The sequence below is a fragment of the Triplophysa dalaica genome, chromosome 6 (genome assembly GCF_015846415.1).
Source record: "Triplophysa dalaica isolate WHDGS20190420 chromosome 6, ASM1584641v1, whole genome shotgun sequence".
Taxonomy (NCBI): domain Eukaryota; kingdom Metazoa; phylum Chordata; class Actinopteri; order Cypriniformes; family Nemacheilidae; genus Triplophysa; species Triplophysa dalaica.
The window spans coordinates 23,933,840-23,959,581 of record NC_079547.1 but is presented as its reverse complement, the minus strand read 5'-3'; the positions used below and the strand labels follow the sequence as shown (position 1 = coordinate 23,959,581).

At 39.8% G+C, this 25,742-nt stretch overlaps 1 protein-coding gene across 1 annotated transcript in view; it reads right to left on the bottom strand.

Moving 5' to 3' along the window:
- The window catches only part of grm4 (glutamate receptor, metabotropic 4), a 159,965-nt gene that overhangs the window by 31,752 nt on the left and 102,471 nt on the right, over positions 1-25,742 (bottom strand). Inside the window, exons 4-6 of the mRNA XM_056750805.1 lie at positions 15,169-15,303; positions 12,997-13,151; positions 11,658-11,798 (exon numbers count right to left, since the gene is read on the bottom strand). Coding sequence (XP_056606783.1) covers positions 11,658-11,798; positions 12,997-13,151; positions 15,169-15,303 — 431 coding nt within the window. The remainder of the gene's footprint in view (positions 1-11,657; positions 11,799-12,996; positions 13,152-15,168; positions 15,304-25,742) is intronic.

Genomic DNA, 25,742 nt, shown 5'->3' with positions numbered 1-25,742 from the left:
ATGTAAACAAATCATTTCAAGCGTTCCTGCCCCCAGGCTACGTTTAACCTCTGAGTCGAACACAAATGAGGTTTACCCAGATAAAATATGTTCGATTTAAGTGTCTTATTGGTGCGTCTTTAGAATTTAATTGGAGCAAAATTGAGCAAAACAGCTGTTTGGGGGGCAGAGAAGCATCTCTGTAATTTACTGACTGAGAAGACTGTTCAGAGTTGAGTACTTCTTGACTGCCGCCTCGTGACCCAGAAATCACAGCAGGTGTATCCGGATAGCGCGTACCGAACATTACTAAATGAAACTAATAAAGAGGAACTAAACATATAAGCATGCATTAGAAAAGAAAAAGGAAAACTATAAAGTGGAAGATCACTTTCTAAAGTCAAAAGCCCATCAAACAAAACTGTCCAAAAAACAATACAACCCAACTGAAATAATGATGTCTTCACAAAAACACAAATGGTTTGTGCTGACCACGGTGTGTTTTGTACTGACTGCAAAAAAAGCAATGCAAGTTTTCATAATTTATGGATATTTTGCATTAATGCCATTTGCCACGTGCTTTCGTCCAAAGCAATGCGTATAGCAGCTATCCATTTTAACAGAGATGTGTTCGCTTTCTAACAAAATGCTTTACCCGTTTTGGGGCCTATGCATTTAAGAGCAATTTTGAAACTTTTTTTATGATGACCTGCGGTTAAAAAAAGTTGCTGGTGCTGTGTTTCATTGGCACAAGATGCCCAATGTGAAATCTGGGTCCTGAAGCAAAACCACTTCATCAAGAGAACATACAGCGGCGTGACAGTTTCATTGAGAGTAATGCACTTCATTTACACATCAATTTAATTACTGAAGCTTGCCAGCAAACACACGAGCGGTGCAGCATGCATTACAGAAATGTTTTGTTTCAACTGCTCGAAAGTCAAGAAAAGCAACCAGCCAAAAGGAAATCAAGAAAAATGGAATGAAAAGTAGACGTTCCGTCAAACAGATTAATGCAGATCGTGAAGAACAAATGGCATTATTCCACACAAAAAGCAATTTCCTGAACACTGACTAAACTTTTAAATTGGCTGCCGAGGATGTAAATCAGACAAACACTAGTAGCATAAATTGTCAGGTACCTGCTGTAAAATCTGTCTCTGTTTAAGATATGCGTGGTGTGATATTCAATTAAGTTTAGATTTCTAATCTAAGTCACACATTATGAACCTCACTTTCCTCTTCTCTTGAGTTTGGCACGGTTTTAAAATGCCTTGCTTCCGCAGTTGGATATCATCTTAAAATACAAACTTTCCAGAAACGTGACTCTAGCATTTTTGTTTCAAATATTGAATAATCATGCCTAAAAACACTGTTGTGACAACGTAAAAATACCATTTCTGTGAGACGACAGATCGGTTGTCGTCTCCGCGGGAAGTTCATTTTTTGTCAGCAGCTTGGCGCGCCAACTGTGCCAGATGTGGCTCGGGTCATGAATATGAATTAGGCGTATTGTACAGCTCTTTAGAATACTGGATTCTGATTGGTTTATCCAGATGAAACTCAAAAAGTGCAAATTTTAGGACAGAAATACAACGTTAATACAGTGCTAAATTAATATAAAATATAAAAAATAAAACAAAGGCAATAAAATAACGGCAATGAAATAAAATACAAATAAGGATATAAATACAACCCATAGTGCAAAAATAATATAAAATCTTAAAACAAAATGTAGACTATAAAAAATATAGCCAATGCAAAATTAAAGTGCAAAATTAAAATATAAGAAATAAAAAATTGCTAATAAATAAGTATATGAATACAGTGCAGAGTGCTAAATACATTTTTAAAATTATATAAATAAAATACAATTTAGCCGAAAAGTTCAAATTAAGCCAATGAAATAAAACAATAACAAAATAAAATAAATATAAGTAAGTGCAGATTTCAATCATGTAACCTGTAAAATAAAATAGAGCAAATACATTAAAATGTGCGTGCATTCAGGCAGCCCACCTCCAAAGCAACTGGTTGGCAAAATCTTATGTTTTCTGTTCAAGTCATTGCTTTCTAAAACCATATATAATGTTTTGCTCAAGCAAAACAAATCTCAAATCTGGAGTACTGGATGAATATAATTATTAGTAAACAATAGGTGATCCTTTTTAGTTTCATACATTGGTGTGCTCTGGTTACATGTGCAATGTACTCAAATAAGAAGAAGAATTAAAAATGAACAAATCTGTAAAATATGCCACGAGTTGCCATCTCACATGTTAAGCTATTCAGGCGCCACATCTTGCTCTTCATGCCATGGATAAATGAGGGTCTGCTAACATATGAGGGTGGAATAATAGACAGGGAGACAGCAAGCAAGATTAATTATCTCTCAGCGCTCATATAATCATGTCAGACAGCTGTATATTCATTAGAGATGCAGTTGCTCAGCTTGGGTTATTTTGTAAGGTCTTAATTGCAAAGGAGCCGTTTCAATTATGACCCTGCCAGAACAAACCGGCGAGATAGCTGTCAGATGTCAGGTTGGCAGATTGCAGGGTATACTTTTCAGAATAATGCCTGTGAAGTTGTCATCTGGCATTATTTCCTAGCATTAACAGTAGTTCTACAGTAATAACTTTCCTTGAATCGGAAACAAAACAGGACACGAAAGTCTTCGAAAAGTTTTTGATTTACTTAGAAAGTCATGATAAGGGACTTTTAGTGAATGTTGCTTTGAATACATTGAAATACACTAATTTCTTAAATTGTTGACAGCAATTTACAATAAAAAAAAAAATTCAATACTAATATAAATATTCAACTAATTAATGTTTTTCTCCATTTTCACGCCATTGGAGTTTTGGTTGCTTGTCACTGTCATGTATGGACCGCTCACTGGAGGACTGCTGACTATATTTAAACATTTTCTTTCTTCATATTATTCTATATCTTCCCTGTTTTTTATATATGATTTTCTCTCTTTTTACATTGTACATACATTTTCTACCCTTTTCTTTGCTTAAATCTTAAATGTTGGGTTTTTTCGACCCATGGGTAAAAATAATATTGTTTTGGTTTATTTAAACAGTTGGGTTTGTCCATATTTTAACCCAACCATACGTTCACTGTAATTTTTTTTAAAGTTTAGAATAATTATCTTTAATGGTCATTGTTTACCAATATTTTAAATCTTGAAAAGTGGCCAGCTGCTGTGATTTATCAAAATAAATTATGCATTTTCTTAAAAACTTACCATTTTAAAATGAAATGAAATTCAGCCAATAAAATTCAGAAAGTAAAATAACAAAACAAATAGCAAAAGGACAAAGTGCAAAAAAAAAGATAAAAAAGGACATTTAGCCAATATCAAATTAAATAAAATATAGCAAATAAAATAAAATATGAAAATACATATCAGTAAATAAATACAGCGCAGAGTGCAAAAATAATATTAAATATTATATATAAATAAATAAAATTATAAAATTATAAGATAAATATTAGATCAAAATAATGCGCAGAGTGCAAAAATAAAATATTACTTAAAAATAACTCCCTATAAAAGAAAACAAAAAATACATTTAAATTTAAAGCTGCTAAAATTGTGAAATTCATTTTGAAATTCAATTACAATGATGGCCTTGAATAACTTTTACAGATTGACATTTTTTAAAACAAATAAAGCATCAAACTGCATCCTATTTACAACAAGTAGCCTACCAAAACCTACAACAGAAAGTGTCCCCATTCAGGTTAATGTTGTTTTTCTTACTGCTTCAAATTTCAAAAGGCTCGCTCATTCAATACATTCGCTGGTTTGTCCAAGATGCACCATTCCCTTCCTGCATGCAAAAACCTTTTCTTATCTTATCAAAGCTGCTGGAAAAAGCTGTTGTAACCAAAGGAATGTCTGTTCTATTCTTCTAAGGTTTTTAATCACCGGCTCTTCAGCCCTGCCTTAAACAGAAAAGCAAACGCAATTGAACATCCCTGAAAGACCCGCGTGCCTTAAAAGCCCTAAATTAAAGAGGCAGGTTATGCTTGTGTAATTGTTTGCCACAAGCCCGACTACCGGGGAAAAAACAGGCCGAGATCCGTCGTGGGAGAAAAAGCCATTGTGATGCTTTGTGAACTGGGGAGGCGGGTCGGCCCACATGCTTCTTGATGCTGTGCATACTGAAACACACACAAACGCCTTAGCAGATGAACACACGCACAACCGTGTCATCCATACACACAAAATCCTACAGATCCGACAAACTCCTCATCTCAGAGTCGGGGCACATCCTCACATGCCACACCGCCGGGCCGAGGGATGCTTTTCAATTAAGAGAGGCGTCTCTGAGATGTTGTCTAGGACAAGGTGGACGAGATGAAGGCCGTGATGAAGCGGCATGCTCGTAACCCGCAGACCCCTTCGCCGCCGCAGGCCGCAAAGACTTTAAACGTCCCGTTCAGCGGGACGCGGCTCGCCCTACGAGTAATAGCTCCGACTTCCCATATTTGCCAGAAAAACCCCAGAGCCCTTTGTCTCACTTAAGTCTCTTGTTTGTGGTTTCGGACGAGTGATTTTCCCTTGGAAAGGTTTTGTGGAAGCTGTGCTGCTTCCTTAACCTCGACAACAAAAAATCTGTGATACAAAGCGGCTGTGATTCGCGCATAATGCCGGCTGTTAGCCGAGCCGGTCAGCGTGTACGCTACTAATGGAGCGGCAGTTTCTGAATGCACTTTTGCACTTACTGTATAAAAGCAATCCATTAACTTCCGGCGAAGGAATTAAAATATTCAGTACGGAGATAGATGTTATAATTGATTCAAAGGATAGAGTAAGCACTTTAGAAGTCGCATACATTAGTCTTGGATCTCGGACCTTGAAATCCCTCCAGCAATCAAAGAAAGAGGGCAATTATTTCTGTTCTTTTAGAAATAATTCAGGTAATAATGTTTGGAAGGCTTCAGGCTTTTTGTCTGAGGTCCAGAATATCGAGATGTAAAAGTCTTTAATGAGCCGACTAAACGAAGAATTCACCGCAATATATCACAAGCTGAAAAATACTGGTTAAATGTTTGTTTTGGTTAGTAAGCAATCATTTAGGACAGGATTTTACTTTCGATACCGAGCAGCCACACGGCACAAAATTAAAGGATTAGTTCACCCAAACATCACAGTTTTTATTTCGAAATATCTTCCGCTTTATACATAGAGGTCCAACAATGTTGAAGCTCCCAAAATCCATCATGACATTCATTCAACTGACTACAAATGAAGGTATCTGTGGGGGAAACCATTCATATTTTGAATTTATTTAGCGAACTCAAACCAAAACAACTGCTGAATTCCAATATGGTGACACGTTGACAGCCTTAAAGGCAGGCCGGGTGATCCTGTACAGAATTTTTTTTCTCATGTTGGTTGGATGTCTCTTTACGTCCTGATCGCAAACAAGAAATATAGTGGTCGTATTGTATTTTTATAATTATATATCGTCTGTGAATGGTGTAGAATGGCGTAGGACCTGAAAACTCTCTCATTTGAAAGCCATGTCGCAAACACCTGTAAAATTGCATTTTTCCATCTTAAGAATATATCTAAATTACGTCATATGCTGTCACTGTCAGATGCAGAGAAATTAATTCATGCATTCATGACATCAAGACTAGATTACTGTAATGCACTTCTAGGTGGTTGCCCTGCGGGCCTATTACAAAAACTGCAACTGGTTCAAAACGCGGCAGCTCGAGTTCTTACACGTACAAAAAAGTATGAGCATATAACCCCGGTTCTGTCAACCTTGCACTGGTTACCTATAAAGCATCGCATTAACTTTAAGATCTTGCTTATTACCTATAAAGCCCTACATGGTCTAGCGCCGCAGTATTTGAATGAACTTCTATTGTATTACAGACCACCACGTACATTACGCTCTAAGGGGTCCTGTCAGTTGGTAATACCTAGAATTTCAAAATCAAGTGCAGGTGGTAGATCCTTTTCTTATCTAGCGCCTAAACTTTGGAATATTCTTCCCTGCACGGTCCGGGAGGCAGACACACTCTGTCAGTTTAAATCTAGACTAAAGACTCATCTTTTTAATCTTGCATACACTACACCTCCATAATATTAATCCTCAGAGGATTTAGGCTGCATTATTTAGATCAACCGGAACCAGGAACACATCCAACAACAAATGATGTACTTGTTGCATCAAAGAGTGCAGAACAGTACTCTACTCTCAGCCAGTCTTGTCTCTTTGTTCCAAGGTTACCGCAGGATGCAGTTCATGCCCAGACCTGATGGCAGAGCTGAGAATGGGAAGCGGTGACCTGACAAGTGCTAAGAGGATAGAGCTGGATAAAGGACGCGACAACTTTGTTTTTTTCTACAACATTTCAAATGCTATTAGATTGTTAATGATAATCTTTAATTTTTATATTTTTATTAAGCCTTGTTGTGCAAGCACTGATGAGCTTGTGCAGAGGCAGCAGCTTTTGCCAGAGGGGAACTGGAATCCCCTGGTTGGGCCTGGGTTCCCCTGAGGTTTTTTTTCTCGATGGGAGTTTTGGGTTCCTCACCACCGTTTGCATATTGTTTTGCACTATCTGCCTGGCCGGGGGGGCTGCTTTAGAATTCATACTTGTATTAAATGTGTCTCATGTACAGCTGCTTTGTAACAATGAAAATTGTAAAAAGCGCTATATAAATAAAGTTGAGTTGAGTTGAGTTGAAAACATTCTGGTCATAGGTTCTTTCTGAAATCTGTGTATATTTATTTGGCATTTTTAAACACATACACGTATATATTAAAAAAATATTTGCACATAATATTTTCAATGTTATTACATGCCTTTATTTCTATATAAACATTTATTCATTTTTATATTTTTCTTAAGTTGTATACATGTATGTGTTTTTAAATAGAAAATTTGTATGCACAGTGCACAGACAAATTATGTAAACACAAACTTTGATTCTTGATGCGATTCATCGTTTAAAATCCCTGCGAGAGAATTATGATTTAAACAGGTATGTCCTAAGAAAACATTCAACAGACTTCAACGGCAAATATGGAAGAGAACAGAAGAGCTCACATATTTATTTTGCAAACTAACTAACCCAGAGAACAACAGTGGGGGCAATTAACCCGACCAAAAGGAAATGTATAATGCAGTTCACCCACAGTGACTTACAGTACACTAAGAGCCCGCAGACACAACTGTGATGATTTATAGATCATTCCAATCTTTAAGTTACAGTGTTAGATCTTCAACTGTGATGCTACATCACCACAAAAACTTTTGTTTGGAAGAGACGGTGTCAATAGATGAAATCTGCATTACCTTTGCATTTCTCAGACATCTCCTCCAGATAAAAGCCCGGTCCTGCTTTTTGATCAAAGCTCTCGTGCAAAACATTTAAGACGTGTGATGTCTCCTCCGCTCATCCTCCCAGAGCAACACGAGCCTGAGGGTTTCACAGGGAACCCAAGTTTCTCTTTCAACGCCTGGCACTTAAAATCCTAAGAACCGCCTTCGGGGACATCCTTCCGCACCGAATCGTTTTAAACACAAACCAGACAAAGACGGCATGTGCGCTCATCACATTTTCTGCAACTGAGATATATAGTGTATGTTTAACAGCGTTGGCATATTTCAGTTTGTGAAAATGATCTTTTAATCGACTCGCAGGCTTGGTGCTGACTCTAAAATCTATGTTTTTAAAATTTGGCAAAGAGAAAGATCACGAATCAAACTAAACCGTTTTAGCAGTGGGGTACAGTATTCCCCTTTGCCTAAAATGTAGTCCTTTTGAAAATATTAAAGAGGCGTTTCGCGTAGAATCAACCGGGGAATAGGATAATAAACATTAATCGGCAGCAAAACAGAATCTTTTATGAAAATGAATTTTTTTTACATTGTTTTTTTAGGTGTATGGATTATCATTTATACAACTATAGTTTTACTACTAAGTACTATGGTAAAACCATGTTTATTAAGTGCCTTTAGTGAAAAGGGGCAAGTATAAGAAGACCTTTATCCCAACTGCAAATGGTATTTTAAATAGGACCTTAAAATGAATTTATACATTTATTTAGTTGTGTGTTTTAGGGAATGTATGTGATGTAATGTGTTACTGTAATGATTACTATTGTTTGTTTGTCGGAGCCTATAGTCAAAGACAATTTTCTACCCCATCGGGGATAGACTATAAAGCTTTTTGGATTTAATTAATTTGTGGTTAACATGGTTGAACTATACAGTAGTTACGTTTTTCCTATTTTCTTTAGGCCTTCATGATTTTTGTGTCTGACTTAATATTCTTTTGAATAGACAGAATTTATAAATAATTTCTTGCGTACTAGTGCTAGTCACAGATGAAGCTACACGAGATAAAGATGAAGTGGACCAGACATCATGGTGATAGTCGAAATGGTGGCTCCTGTAAACCACACGAGAGAGCAGTAAAGTCATGTAGCTACTGCAAACAGTTGTCAACAAGCTAAACTTGGTCCTCCCATCCACCGATATCACATTGATCCATCTTGACATGTGCAATCCATAATCACAAGCCACTCACCGCGTGGGGCATTTCCTGCATGTGCAACCCTGATAAAAGCAAAGTAGAGCGTCGAAAGCGAGAAAAACAGAGCGAGAGATAGAGAATGAGAAAGAGGCAGAGAGGAGGAGAGACAGGGAGAGCTGAATGCCGAGATATCCAGCTTTTAATCCGACAGTAACCACAGGGCTTTTGTGAGGGCTGGAAAATCAGAGCATTGATGTAGCTCTCTCTCCTATCTGTGGCTGCTGGATCTTCGATAAGAGCGGGGGTCAACTCAGTCTTCTCATTTAAGCCGTGTGTTCTCGCTGTTTAACATGCAACACTAAATCTTCCTGGACTCATTTGCCTACGAATTCAAGCCACCGTATGAAAATGTAATGCAGTGCGCTTGGGAATGCCTGTACGTTTTAGCATCGTGCTAACAAGAACGTTGGCACAATGTAGAACTGAATGGTAATAATGATCAAAAATTTCCTTTTTATAAAAGTCAGCCTCGGTTGAAAACAGTGATAAGCAAAGCTTCTATGATTTTCAGCATTTTGACGGAAAAAAGACCCCTCTCGGCATCCCATTGTTTCCTGTCTCTCTACACTGTACTGTCTGGCAAAAAAACTAATGCCAAATAAAAAAAAATATATATTGTACTTATTTATTTAACTTATTTAAGCAGGAATAAAAAAACACAAAAATATTTTTTTTATTTAAAAGCTGCAATCTGTAAAATTTTCGGAGCTAAAAATAAACAAAAAAGAATGTAAAGCAAAATAAAAAATTCAAGTAAAAAATATGTACAAAAAATCAAGTAATAAATAAATATTAAATATAAATCAAATAAATAAAAAGCAAGAACACAAACCCTTTCTCCGATTCCTAATGGTAAGCTTATAGATCACAATAAAGATTTATAAGTTGATCTATTTGATACGATTAAGTAGGAAATGCCATTTGACATCAAGTAACCTGAAAGTTTGTGTTTCAAACCAAGAGGGTCATTGAGAGGCAAAAATGAACACCCTGTCTACACCAAATTACACAACACAGACCCATAAAGGACAAGGCGTTTGTCGTATCGCGCCGCATCCACTGTGGAGTTTTTATTGTCTTTGGTCGCTTCACATTGCACCTCATTGCGTCCTGTGTAAACAGGGTGTAGCTATAAATAATTATAATACAGTACTTTACATTTTAAATTGATATTAAAAAGTTAAAACTGCATTATTGTTGCAAAAACAGCAAGTATGAAGCAATCTATGTTTGAGAGAGCCGCAAGTCAAGCATGATGTTATGTAGAGGTGGGCGGTCACTGCTGAGCTCTTTCGGCATGATTCCCGTTTCCACAGTAACGGTAACATCTCTGATCGAAATAAATCATTTACACAATTTCAAAGAATGCAAATGCCCCTGTAAAATTGTCCCAGGTGTGTATGAATGAATCTGCCCCTGTGTGTCTCGCCGAGCCCACTTTAAATCAGACTAATGAAACAGATGAAAGGCAGCGATGTCACAGGATCGCCTTTGATTCATAGCCCAAATATGTTTCACAGATCCTCCATCATATTAGTCATTATTGAAAATGTCAGCAGGAATTTGGGCAAATCTGTGGGTGCCTGTTGACTCACGCATTAGCATTGTCCCTCCGAGGCTATATTTACACTGTAGTCTGTCTGGATGACTCTGAAAACAGACCCTTGCTGTGCCAAAGACAACGTGCAAAAACAAGCTCCGAGTTTCCTCGAATGGACCACGATTTCTCAGACATTTATCATTTTCGCGACAAGATATCATCACACGCATGTTCGGAGACTCCGAAAGCACCTCGTCTAATCAAAACAACCTGACTATGTCGGCTAAATCATAACAGAAAATACATACAGGTCCTGACTGTTAATCTCTGTTAGCATTTATTAGAGAACGGCAAACACTCAGACCCGTGAGAGGTACGCAGCGCTTACTCTGAAATCCACAGTGAAATGAAAAGCTGCAGTGAGAGTGGCCTCCGGTTCTGAATCACCGCTTTCAGACAAACATTACGGTGTCCCTCAGGGACCCAACTGCTCCAGGATGCGACCCAGTTAAGGCTGCATTGTATTTCAACGCCTGGCCGTTTTTCGTGAACTAATAAAGCCGTGCAAACACTCTAACGCCGTTCTCATTTCCCACGTGGCGTTATAAATCTGCTACAATGTGCACGACAAACGTCGGGTTTGTTCTTGAGGTGAATAATCGAGCCTGATGTCGGCATACGTGCTCACGCGCACCAGCACCACATATCTGAACTCCTTGGAGTGCGACTGTTCTCAAAGAAAACCATGATAAAAGGGCTTTGTTAAGTGGCATATTGTGCATTTTCTTTCACTCTACCATATTTTTTAATCAAGCGGATAGAGGCGGCACGTTTAATCACCATTGGCTATTCAAGAATATTCCGCGCCGCAGCAATGATGAATTTTCTCTCGCCGTAGCAATTAGCGCAAAGAAAAGTGATTTATTACGTTGTGGCTGAGCGTTAGATTTAGTTTGGGGCTGGATACCTGCGGCCGTCTGCTAAAGGCCAGTCATCACGTTGCTTGAGATGTTACAAAGTTATTCACCGCTGACATTAAGTGAACTCAGACGTTGCTGGTGACCCTCGAAGAACCGTGAGGTTCAAATCTCGTCTGTTTGCTGCTGCACTGCGGTAAGCACTGTAATGCTTGGCGGGCTGCATGCTGAGAATTAGACCCGCTACCAAAGCCCCCTGAGATGGTCTGCCTGGATGAAGCCCCTCCTCTGAAGAGCGCAACCCGCACCGATTGGATAACATCTGAAACGTGTTGCTAGGAGTCAACCTCTCTCTCCAGCTACATGGCCGGGGCCGATTGAGTATCCACCCCAGAGAAAAGCACTGAATCAATTAAACTTTATCATCTTTTCTCCAATACGCTGGATTGGTTCAGTGCGGGAATGATGTCGGGCCACATCGGAAAAGATCAAACCCAAAGAGCTACGTTGCGCTGACTAATCAGACCCAAGTGCAAACAAAGAGAACATCAGGCAAAGCTTTTTACTATAGATCTGGTATCTCTCTTCTATAGAGCTCGGTGAGATGGAGTCTAGCCAGAGGGAAAGCGTAATTTCTTACTTGTGCATTTCTTTATCCCCGAGCCCTTCTTCAAGGCGTGACGACTGAGCTTGCAGCCGAAGTTGTTCTCCCAGAACTCGGCGAACCAGATATTCCTCCGGTTGTTCTCGAGCGTTCGGCTGGTGAAGTAGCGATCGAAGCCTGCGGGCAGATCGATGAGATCAGTGTCACTTTAATGTGAGCCATCAGAATGCAAAGCTCTCTGAACTTCACACGGCAACGTGGTTGCATTGAACATTTGCATGTGGCATCATTTTGCTTCATGTTGTGCTTTAAGGGAACAGTTGGCACACAAATGCAAATCCGCTCATTACTGATTTTGTTCAAAACCTCTATGCTTTTATTTTTTCTGTGGGACACGAGAAACATTTTCAAAGAACCTTCAGTGTTCTATAAAATTTTTATATAAAATATAAATATAATGTAGAAAGAACTGTCAGTGTTTTTTCATGTAACAAATCTATAAAAATATTCAATATTAAATATAGCAAATAAAATATTATAAATATTAAAAGTATTATAAATATAAAAAAGACACTAAATATAAAATATGTCCGTATAAATTTTAAAATCCACATGATGAGAGCCAATAATGTTTGAAGATGTCAGTGCCATTCAACTCAACATGACGCACTGAAGGGCACCATCTCAGCAAAATTAATAATAGTTAAAATTTCACTGGTTCCAGAAGATATGTAATGTTTCATATTAGGGCTGCAAGATATTGATAAAAAATATGCAAATATTGTTATATGCAATGCATTAAGTTTGTTAAAACAATTAAAAAATTGAAAATGACATGACCAACATACAGAACATGTTTCATGGACTGAAGTTCTTTGTGTACGGAGTTCCACTTCAAAATGAACATTGTACAGCTTCCAAATGCTATGTAAATTTCACACATAAATAAAGTAAGATTTTCGGCTTCACCGGTTTAAAAAATACGTCCTCAAAAGTCTCCCCAGTGAATCTCTTAAAATATTTTTTTCACTGCAAAGTGTAAACCGCAGCGATATGCACATCTGTGATAATTTCATTATCCCAAATTTTTGCATCCAAAATTTTTATGAACTATACTTTACAAACATATTCATCATAACTTATCATTTTGTCGTCCTTATTCGTTCCTCTTTTTGCAATCCACAGAAAAAAAAACTACAGCGCAAGAGTAAATAAATGACATTTCATTTATCCCATGAATACTATTTATGTATCAGTTGTTGTGGCGGTTTTTAATGCATTTCCACTAATGTGTATTTAACCGACATTAAGCAGACAATCTGGCTTATAACTGGTCTCTAATGGAGAAAAGCGGAGGATTTAATTTGTCACTCACCTTTGATGGACTGCCGTTTGGGTAGAATGGTGACGGCTCCTTCTCCCATCTCCTCTTGGTGAAGTACAGGTGCTATCTTGGAGCCCCAGCTATCTGACCCCACCCACAGGAAGTGACCCGTCTGATTGGCATTCTTTGCCGCCTGCAGCAGCCTCCTATAGAGAGATGAGCGACACGTTACGTGAAGACTCATCTGCCGGCCTATGATTCACATCAACTCTAATTTCTGGTTTGCGTTCTGTAGCGCTTTGGTGATTCTCCGTTTACAGTAACTGCAAATCAATGCGTTATTGAAAGGTCAGTATTGACATTGTTCTGCGCAGAAATTTCAAAGCATTCTCTTTCAGGCACAGTAGCAATTGATGTCAAAATTAGTCATGCACAGCTGACGGCAAAAACACCTCCCAGAGATAACAAGGGCTCAATAAAGCCTGGGCGCACAAAATCATTTTTTTTCCCAACTAAAAAGACACAGACACCAGGGTGAATTCACTAAACAATTGCAACCCTTTAGTGCGTGGCTTTTTATGCAAAAACAAAACATTTATCAGCCATTATCCTTATTTTAAGATTATCGCATGTTTTTATGACATAAATTGTTATAATTATTATTAATTGTGCCTTGGTCACGAATCTCTATTTGTCTGGCACAAATAACATTCAGCTATTATCGACAGATTAAATTCCATTTCAAAGGTATGTTGGTGTACATTGTCTAGCGTTCATCAAGTGTCGATTAAATGAAGCCTGCTGCGAGCGCAGCATTTTAAAACAGCCAATTGGATTGTAAGACGGGGAACTACATAATGCAAATTGTGTTCAGCACACATTTTGTGAGCATATTTGCACCGTCACCCGATTTGCATAATTGCTTCAGTAAAACGGGTGCTAAAACAATGCAGACGGCACATGCGGAAAAATGCTTCTATCAGCCGCCGCAATTCAGTGCAAGCGAGTTTCCTCCAAAGAGATTTTCTATTTATTTCCAAATGCTCTGGAGTCAATTTAACAGGCGAACATGACAGAAACATGCCAATATTTTTTAAATACTATATAAAATAATTATATATACACAATTTCAAAATACATTTGATATTTAATTACATTTACAATTTACAAGTATTTTACTCATTTATATTATGTGACAGTTTTCAGAGTAATAGGACTTTTATTATTTGATTTACTTATATGTAAACTTGCAAATTACTGTATAAAATAATAAATTAAACAGATATCTGACTTAGTTACGGTCAACCAATAATCTGCACGCAACCTATGACATCAGCCAAAAAGGCAACACAGAGGCGGCGCGAATTATCACATTTGAACACACATTTTTTCTCTTTTAAAGGGATAGTTCACTCAAAAAAGAAAATGATATCATCATTTATTCACCTTCATGTCATTCCAAACCTATATGTCTTTCTTTCTTCGGCAGAACACAAAAGAAGATGTTTTGAAAAATGTCAATAACCAAACAGCACTGAACTCCACTGACTTCTTATGTATGCACACAAAACCACTGAGACATTTCTCAAGATATCTTCTTTTCTGTTTTACACCTCAAAGAGTCATATACCGGTTTTGAGATATAAGGGTAAATAAATGATCTCTGTTTTGTTTATATCATGTTGACTTTTGTTAGAGTCATGACAGCGATAACGCACTATTAGGAAGGGTTTCACACGCCTTCTAAATTAAAGATGCATAGATGTGAACGTACACATAAACAAATCATTATGAACTCAAGGACAACGTCTGACAAACAATAATTAGAAAAGCGTGATTAAACAGTCATCACGGACACTCTGTGAGCAACAAATTGAAAAAGTTTGGCCATAATTATTCCTTCAAATTAAAACGATTATTATTCAATGGATGTCTAATAGCACATTTAAGTGACGGCATTTTGTCAATTTCCAGGAGAACAGCTGGGTTCTAATAGTTCCGATTAGAAACTCCAGGTGCAACACGCAATGCAGGACCGACAAAGACAATCCCACGAGGCAAATTAAATGTGCTATAATAGAGGTCACGGAAAGCAGTTTTTCACCTTGTTGTGAAATTCAGACATGTTCCTTCTACTTTGTAAGTCTGAAAAAAACAATTGTGGGCAGAGTTCATCTGCGTGATCATAACAAGTTAAATGAGAGAAAAACAATAGCTACTTACCTAATATCATCTTCGTTTGCAAAAACAATAACAACCCTTGCGTTCGGATTCTCTCCCAGTCTTTGAATTATCTTATCAAACTCTCCGACTTTGGGCTCTCGAGGGATCTTCACAGACTGTGAGATACACACGCTCCTGCAAAAGAAAAAAAGTGTTGTTGTGTAACTGGCTCATTGAAGACAAATTATATGTTGACAATGTTTACATCACATGTGAAACCAAACAAACATTCAGAGATGATTGTCTCAAATCAAGACCAGACCATCCAAGACCGAAACTGAAAGACAGTGATGCTCAGATTCCAGACATAAACCCTTGACCTACATCCAGACCTGGTAGTTTAAGAACCAGGCGGTCAATTTTAATCAGCTGGAGAAAAATACTGAATCTATTGCACCAATATATACAGTAAGCAGCCATTCAGGGTCATGACTTATGAAGAGATGTCTGAAAATATCATGCCACCTGTGCTTGTTAGCACATTTATAACGTTAGAATTACAATGTGAAACTGTCTGAGAACATAAGCCAAGACCACAATGCACAATGCTTGTTCCATCGTTCATTTACTTCTGAAGTTATCCTAAAATACATGTAAAAACACAAGTGAAAGTTTAGCATTGTGTTTTTAAAACATGAATGTGAACTTGTTTGTCACATTCAAGATCTGCAATCTTTGGGAATTTTCAGCAAGTAAAAAACAAACAAACAATATTTTAATTTGAGATTTTAGAGAGATAATTTCACTAGTTCACAGAATCACAGAAAACAATAAAGGAATAAAAAACAAGATTTTTTTGTAAATGAAGAAAAGTAAATTCTGATACTAAATTAAATTTTTTATAGATACTAAAAAAAATTCTGTGCTGTAGGTGGGTTTCTGTGTATTAAACGTAAAATCTGACTCAAACGATTAAGGTTATGAACCGATGTGTGATGCATAGTAAAATTTTGGTTGTAAATAACAAAAAAATACATCCATTGAGATGCAAACTGCTGCGAACAGACTACTGAGTCTCATTTTGACAGATTCATTCACTAAAATGAACCAGTTCAAAAGAATCATTCATTCAAAGATACGATTCTCAAGTTCTACGATTCACTCAGTGACCCACATCATAAAACATTCACAAAATGAACAGTTTTCATTTTTGCATTGTTTTTGGATCTCAACTGACACGATCATTGTGAGCTGTTCATTTATAGAAATAATCCACGTGAAGAAACATACTTTTCTGTTTTACAGAACAACTCAATGATAAAAAAGATCCATACTCGTGAAGGCCTGAGGCGAACAATCTGGCTTTTCGATGAGAATTCATGCTCTGTCGAAAACATTGTTTAGCCTGAACCCCGATGCGTTCTCTGCTCTAATGGATCCCGAAATTATATCAGTTTCTCATTGTGTTTAGTTATGATGTGTACTTTTAATAAACACACAAACTCATTTAAATATTTTGTCACGATCACAAAGCCCCATCATTACAGTCTTCTCATCCATGTAGTGTGTCTGTTTCTCTTTCGACAGATACCTTGAATTAACCTCTCACCTTATCAGCAAACATTCACATGCAGATTAATTCCAGCATAATAAGCTTCTTTTCTGAGAAGCACCCTTGTACACTTCCATACCCAAGGAGAATGTCTGACCTGTCTTCGACGAGAGACGACCGCTCGTTTGCATCAAAGGCGTTAATGAGACAGAAAAGAGATGCCATATGGAGAGGTTTCCTGACGCCTGGAAGTCTGACGCCACAGCAGCCCTCTGCTGTGTGCATATGCTACTTTCTTACTTTTTGAACGAGTGCAGGCCTGAAGGTAGAACTGAATGAGACGAGCGTTTTGAGGAAACAGTCACGGAGTGAACGGAAACCATTACTTATCTGTGTATTATTAACGACCCAATAAAGTGCCTTGAAATGCGTCGCTTTGTTCGGTGCGTCGACATCATTTTGGGACCAGAGCCATTGAGAGAGAGAGTCGCGTCAACTTCGTTTAATTGAACAGTTTTTTCACAGCGTTGGCGGTTCATGGAGGCTCTCAATAGTACCCAGAAGATACTAGTTACGCATGGAGCTGCGACTAAACAGACCAACAGAGGAATCTGAAGGCTCCATGAATCACGTAACGCTCAATCGTTTTGGGACCAGAGCCATTGGAGAGAGTCGCGTCAACTCCGTTTAATTGAACAGTTTTTTTCACAGCAATGACGGTTCATGGAGGCTCTCAATAGTACCCAGAAGATACTAGTTACGCATGGAGCTGCGACTAAACAGACCAACTGAGGAATCTGAAGGCTTCATGGATCACGTAACGCTCAAGCGGACTTACATTGTCAGAACTCTCTCTCAATGTCTCTGAGTGGGACCAGAGCCATTGAGAGAGAGAGACGCGTCTTCTCCGTTGACTCCAATGGAACAGTTTTTTTCACAGTTTCAATAGTTCCCGGAAGTAACTAGTACCTCAACGGGCGCAGGTTAGCTTAGGGAGGTGGAGCTATCAGATGTGGCCTGAGGAAAGTTCTCCAGCAGAGTGATTATGCTTCAATTTGATGCTGACTGAAGTCATGCTGAGCAAAACAGATGACATTACATTATTTGTTCGATGTACAAATTAATTTTTTTCGACATGCATTTAGTTGTGAGATTGACGTCATTTGCCCTTGTCTGGGAAACAGCACACACTTCCGGTTTGTATAAAACAGTTTGGTATTACATTTGGGACGATACTACTCTTCGTAAATTTGTACACACAATGTTCGAGTGCATAGTGCATAGTTTTGGTGTATAGTCATTTGGGACACAATTTCTGTGTTCTTACAAATTTTCAACAACTCAAGGTTGATATTTTGGGTGAACTGTGCCTTTAAGCCCACACGTTTTTATACTAAAATCATTTATTTTTATTTTACATATACATTTATGCATTTGGCAGATGCTTTTATCCAAAGCGACTTACATTGCATTATCCTATACATGTATACTTAGGTATATACAATCCCCTCAGTTCGAACCCACAACCTTGCGTTGTTAATGCAATGTTCTTACCACTAAGCTACAGGAAAGCTTTTGACTTTTATTCTAGAAAAACCTCAAAGAAAACTGTTTAGTGATGTCAAGATAGATTTCATTCTTTTTGAACACATTAAATGTCAAAACGTCACTGTTTACACGCAAAACTACGCACAGAAACAGTGTCAGAAATGGTTCCCATTCCCTGTGAGTTTGATTTATGTATTTGTAATCATTCACCTTGCATGATACAATACATTATGCAATAACGCAGTTTATACAAACACTTTCCCAACTGAATACTCATTTTTGTCAGCAAGAAAACTGATTTCTCGTCAAAATAGAATGACATCTTATTTCCTCTGGGAATACATCTCATTCACCATCAGATTTTTAAAAGCCTGTAACACAGCCACCAATAACGACAGGGCAAGAATAAACACAGTTACGCCCACTAGTGAGTAACAGGGGTGACCTTCAGAGATAAAACGTCTATCTGTAAGTTATTGCCCACCCGGGCATTTCTATCTTGCCATTCACCGCAGACGTGTACAATAATGTTTACCTTATTCTTTTACACAGTTTACCGCGCTTATTGTTTATTAATATATATTTTTTCAGTTCCTATCAATCCACTTCAGGATGAAACAAGGGAAAGATTTTCCCACTCAAACCACTTTCTTTACCCAGTACCATTTGTCTGCTCTTCCTTTAGTATAACAGTACCTTTGACTAAAGCCTCACACTTCAGGATGAATTCTGGTGGCTTGTTTGAAAAGCTCGTCACATTTGATTCTTAATCAAAAGCAGTGAACAGCAGGAGGGTTTAGATGAGAACAGATGGGAAGGAAAGAACAAGATGGATGAATTGACACAGTTACTGTACACTTCATTGTGTGGGTAGTCCTGTTTTCTATTTCTTCACCTTTGGAACCAATAAACAGGCTGAAAAGAGCTGTTGTTATAAAGAAATAACAAAACTTGTGTTGTTTAACTAATAAAGAAACTGGTGCAATAATATCAGGAAAAAATGAAAACAAAATCAAGACCCAAAGACAATAGAAACCATATTCGTATGGATTTAATGGGAGTTGCGTTGGTTTTAATGGAAACTACAATGGTCTCTGCGGGTCTCTATTGGTAATGTGTTGGCTTCTGTTGGTGGGATGCTATCAGGTGAATGGGAACCAACAGAACGTCAGTAAATCCCACTGGAGTGAGACCCAAAACACACTACATTAAGGAATCTTGTAATGGGTTTAATGGTAAACAGCTGATGGTTTATAATGATATTAGTAATGGAAAACATTTTTTTATTGTTTTCAGCAAGGAGGGCATGCTCAATGGATGTTTTTAAGTAAACCAAAACTTAAAAAATTCAACTTTAAAAATAGCTTTAAAACATACTTTTTGTGTAATATTACGGAAATCAAAGATGTCTGAATGAGAGATGACAATCTGTGCAAAAAGCTTCCACCATTGACTAGACCCTTCCAGGTTAATAAGGAAGAAGAAAAAGAAGGAAAGCTAAAATAACCTCAGGTCACATCATCTCCTGCTCAATGGAAGCCTAAAGATTATTTTAGAAAGAACAAGACACTTTGTTTGTGAAATATCAAAACTCCTTAAGAAAAGAAAAGACAGATTACCATTTGAAAAAAAAACGACAGCGACTTTATTTCTCAGCCTAATGTTGTTAGAAAGCTCAATAATAGTCGTGACACATTCAGTGTCGAGCCCTTAGTCAAAGTGACAGAGCATCAGAACTTGATCCTCTGATTTGTGGCAGAGTCAATTATCCTTTCCAGACACGTTGTGAGGAAAGAGGCGACACTAACAAAGCATCCAGATGTTTTTAAACTCGCTTCAGTTCCACTTCAAAGGTGCATATCAAGTCACTGCCTTTCTATGAGAATGAGAAAGTTTCTTACCCCTGATTTTCACTTGAAAAAGAAAATGGATGCATTATTTCAGACATTTCCAAAGTGGAACAAAATGAAAAATAAAAGTTTGTGTTCTTTCAGAGTTGCGGCTTAGTGCTTGAGACTTCACGGCTCTTTCTGGATTTACCGTGTTCCACTTTAAAGAGAAATAGCATCGCGGTTTCACGAGTGACTGGATGTCTGTCATGTTTTCCTCTAGCACGATAAAGAAATCAAGCAATCCAGATTGTCGACTAAGGCCCATCAAATATAGATGTGTTTTCCCATAGGTGAGAATGCATAAAACTCACAAAATTCCTTACTGTGCATATTCACAACATATCTTGAGTGAAGTTATCATTTTCGATCACCAAGTGTGTCTTGTACAATACACCATGAAAGCATCCAGCTCAATTTACGTAGAAATGGACTAAAAACACTCCCACACATATTATCGATACAATACAACCTCCTTAAACATTCTACCATGCATTTTCGATAAAAACATTCGGCACGCCCTCCGGGAGAGTATTGTATTCATGAGATGGCCATTTATTTCTACTTTTAGGGCTGTCACTTGATTAAAAGAATAAATCATGTTTCTGGCATGTTACGGCCTCTGATTCTTTGATGAATCTTCATGTCTGTCAAGCTCAAATGACAAATTGTATCATACAATGTGGTTATTATTAGCTGCATCTGCCCAAAACGGCAAGAAACGTAATCTCAAAGTAATCTCAGATAAAACGTATATTTTACATAGGCCTTTAGCTTTTGTCAAAATGTCTTTACACATAATCATTCAAACAAGCTTTTAATAAAAACAAAACAGTAATCAATGTGATTCTTCATATCCTTCTATCCTTTAGATTAAAAACGCTTCAGTAGTTGAAGTCTATAGTTATTTATTTTCGACAGCGCTTGTACTAATACCCTTTACCAGTCTCTTTGAACATTCTGTGATTTGTTTCCGGTGGTAGATGTCTGCATCAGTTCTTCGTGTGAGGAGAAGCACTACGAAAAGTCTTGTGCAGAATTAAAGCTTTGAATCTTCTATTCTACGTTTCAAGACAATGCACACAGCAATTTTCAGATAATGTCTGGACTTCAAAATCATCTTTTCGTTCATTTGAAGTGGTGATTAAGAAACTAGGAAGCTAACAAAGACATACAGGAGATGTCGCAATGACCTCTGAATAGTACGTCAAGAATGCCGCCATATTGGATACAACAACACTCTTAAATCACAAACAAAAGAATGGGTGAGCTGTGTTTTTGGATAAAAGCAAAATACCCAATTTTCAAATTATTTCAATGCTTGAAAACATGAAACATAAGTGTTCACAATTCAATAAAAATGATCAGACAATGAAAAAATAAATGGAAGCAGAAGGTTTTATACTCCATACAGTGTTTCTCAACTGGTTGGTCACAAGACCGTTCTAAGTGGTTCGCGGAGTGCACAGTCTAAAATGTTGTCAGGCTGAATGTCAGTGTCATTATTCAATAGTTGTTTTCTTAACTTGTCACGAAATAAAAAGTCTTTCACCTCAGAAAAACAAACTATCCTGTCCTGTCAGACCTTATACAGTGCTGTACTCACGCAAATGTGACGGCGTGCTGTCTACACTGGAGCAAATAAAATAAAAATGAAATAAAAGTAAAGTAAAGTAAAGTATCAACAAAACACACAACTTGTACTTTGTGTGTTTGCCAGGAAGGATTTACCTGAAGGTATGATAATCATATTCGTCTTTCATTAAAAGTTCATGTTAGTATTCTGTATTCAACAGGGTCGCTTTGTGTTATTTTGTATATGTTTTTATTAAGATGGTGGTTCAAATCAACAATTTTGTTGAAAAAACTAATTTGGGATTGCTGTTTATTAGCCTTAACCTTAATTATAGGCTGCTAATTCATCGGTATTAGTCATATTAGTCACAATGTTTTGTTAGTAATTTAGAATAAGTCACTTGTTTTTTTAAACAAACTACATACGACGTCATGTACCCTAAACTAACAGAAACACTAATGGCAAAACAACATACCCAGAAAGCAAAGGTATATCTGTTTAATGTCTACTAAAGATCTGGCAAACATATACGGTGTAAAAACATCTGATAATTATATAAAAGGCAGATTTACATACATTCTTAATCAAAAACATCTTACAGACATCTTGATGTCTAGACATCTAACAGGAGATGACTCAGAGACGTATTGCAGTTGAGTAACAATAAAAAAACATCTTATGGATTTAAAACGCAGATATCAAATAGACGTCTCCCAGAAGTAAGAAACAAAAAAAATGTGTCACATAATTTTTGTATTATTTTTTTATGCAAATTTAAATATTCGGCCCTCATTTCAAAGATCCACTGCATCCAACATCTCTGGATAATGACATGGCTGTTGGAAGAGAATTGCAAAGAAAAAGCTACAGTACGTATAATATCCCCCCGTAATTATGAAGGTTATAATTGTTGATCCATTATTACAAAGCCTTAGGTTACCCACCACATGACTAACCTCCTCCTTGATTAGATTTACTAGCGCCTCCGAGGTTTTTATTTGGATCTCCACATGGAATCAATTACGGCGGGCAAATTTTATTTATCAAATATTGGAGATTTATGTACGCTGAGAGCAGCGTAGGCTGTTTACTCTGTTATTGTGGCATGCTGGGGCTGAAGATTGCTCATCACTCAGCGGTGGCCCAAGTCAACTCCACGGTACCACCGGGCAACCATTTTCCACGGTGATGTATGCTGGTGGCAGTCACCTTTCAAAACTCACCAAATCTATTCCTTCATTTCCAAATTCGACCCTTTGAGGTCCCTCGGTTGCAGACGCGTTATAAATCTGCCCCATTACTGCAACCCAAAAGATCAAGAAAACACTTAGCTTGAGCAATTTCAGCACGAATCAGCACACTATTTCCCCCCACCCCTTCAGTGCTCCTCATACTTAATAAACACAAACTCATTGACTCAAACCCCCTCCTTGAACTGCCACCTTACCGTGGTGGAGGGGTTTGAGTACCCGAAAGACCCTAGGAGCTATGTTGTCCGGGGCTATATGCCCCTGGTAGGGTCTCCCAAGGCAAACAGGTCCTAGGCGACGGGTCAGACCAAGAGCGGTTCAAAAACCCATATGACGACTATAATTTCGAGGACCGTGACGTCGCCCGGTATGGCGCAGCCGGGGCCCCACCCTGGAGCCAGGCCCGGGGTTGGGGCTCGTATGCGAGCGCCTGGTGGTCGGACCTTCCCCCATGGGGTCCGGCCGGGCTCAGCCCGAAGGAGCGACGTGGGACCACCCTCCCGTGGATTCACCACCTACAGGAGGGACCGTAAGGGGCCGGTGCAAAGTGGAACGGGTGGTAGTCGAAGGCGGGGGCCTCGACAACCCGATCCCTGGACGCGGAATCTAGCTCTAGGGACATGGAACGTCACCTCTCTGACGGGGAAGGAGCCGGAGCTTGTGCGTGAGGTTCAGAGATTCCGACTAGAGATAGTCGGGATCACCTCTACGCACAGCTTGGGCTCTGGAACCACACTCCTCGAGAGAGGATGGACTCTTTACCACTCTGGAGTTGCCAAGGGTGAGAGGCGGCGGGCTGGTGTGGGTTTGCTTATAGCCCCCCAGCTCAGCCGCCATGTGTTGGAGTTTACCCCGGTGAACGAGAGGGTCGCGTCCCTGCGCCTCCGGGTCGGGGATAGGTCTCTCACTGTCGTTTGCGCCTATGGGCCAAATGGCAGTGTAGAGTACCCGGCCTTCTTGGAGTCTCTGGGAGGGGTGCTGGAAAGCGCCCCGACTGGGGACTCCGTCGTTCTGCTGGGTGACTTCAACGCCCACGTGGGCAGCGACAGTGACACCTGGAGGGGCGTGATTGGGAGGAACGGCCCCCCTGATCTGAACCCGAGTGGTGTTCTGTTATTGGACTTCTGTGCTAGTAACAGTTTGGCCATAACGAACACCATGTTCAAGCATAAGGGTGTCCATCAGTGCACATGGCACCAGGACACCCTTGGCCGGAGGTCAATGATCGACTTTGTTGTTGTTTCATCTGACCTACGGCCGTATGTCTTGGACACTCGGGTGAAGAGAGGGGCGGAGCTGTCAACCGATCACCACCTGGTGGTGAGTTGGATCCGATGGCGGGGGAGGAAGCTGGACAGACTCGGCAGACCCAAACGTACTGTGAGGGTCTGTTGGGAACGTTTGGCCGAATCGCCTGTCAGAGAGATCTTCAACTTCCACCTCCGGCAGAGCTTCGACCAGATCCCGAGGGAGTCTGGAGATATTGAGTCCGAGTGGACCATGTTCTCCACCTCCATTGTCAACGCAGCCACTCGGAGCTGTGGCCGTAAGGTCTCCGGTGCCTGTCGAGGCGGCAATCCCCGAACCCGGTGGTGGACACCGGAAGTAAGGGATGCCGTCAAGCTGAAGAAGGAGTCCTATCGGGCCTGGCTGGCTTGTGGGACTCCCGAGGCAGCTGACGGGTACCGACAGGCCAAGCGGACTGCAGCCCGGGTGGTTGGGGAGGCAAAAACTCGGGCCTGGGAGGAGTTCGGCGAGGCCATGGAGAAGGACTATCGGTCGGCCTCGAAGAGATTCTGGCAAACCGTCCGACGCCTCAGGAGGGGGAAGCAATGCCCCACCAACGCTGTTTACAGTGGAGGGGGGCAGCTGTTGACCTCGACCGGGGATATCATCGGGCGGTGGAAGGAATACTTCGAGGATCTCCTCAATCCCGCCGTCACGTCTTCCATTGAGGAAGTAGAGGCCGAGGGCTCAGAGGCGGACTCGCCCATCACCCGGGATGAAGTCACCGAGGTAGTCAAGAAACTCCTCGGTGGCAGGGCACCGGGGGTGGATGAGATCCGTCCTGAGTACCTCAAGTCTCTGGATGTTGTGGGGCTGTCTTGGCTGACACGCCTCTGCAGCATCGCGTGGCGGTCGGGGACAGTGCCCTTGGACTGGCAGACCGGGGTGGTGGTCCCTCTTTTTAAGAAGGGGGACCGGAGGGTGTGCTCCAACTACCGGGGGATCACACTTCTCAGCCTCCCCGGGAAAGTCTATGCCAGGGTACTGGAGAGGAGAATCCGGCCGATAGTAGAACCTCGGATTCAGGAGGAACAGTGTGGTTTCCGTCCCGGTCGTGGAACACTGGACCAGCTCTATACCCTCTTCAGGGTGCTGGAGGGTTCATGGGAGTTTGCCCAACCAATCCACATGTGTTTTGTGGATCTGGAGAAGGCATTCGACTGTGTCCCGCGCAGCATCTTGTGGAGGGTGCTCCGGGAGTATGGGATTCGGGACCCTTTGCTAAGGGCCATCCAGTCCCTCTACGACCGGAGCAGGAGCTTGGTTCGCATTGCCGGCAGTAAGTCAGACTTGTTTCCGGTGCATGTTGGACTCCGGCAGGGCTGCCCTTTGTCGCCGGTTCTGTTCATAATTTTTATGGACAGAATTTCTAGGCGCAGCCAGGGGCCGGAGGGCGTCGGGTTTGGTGACCACACGATCACATCTCTGCTCTTTGCGGATGATGTCATCGTGCTGGCCCCATCAGACCAGGACCTTCAGCATGCACTGGGACGGTTTGCAGCCGAGTGTGAAGCGGCGGGGATGAGAATCAG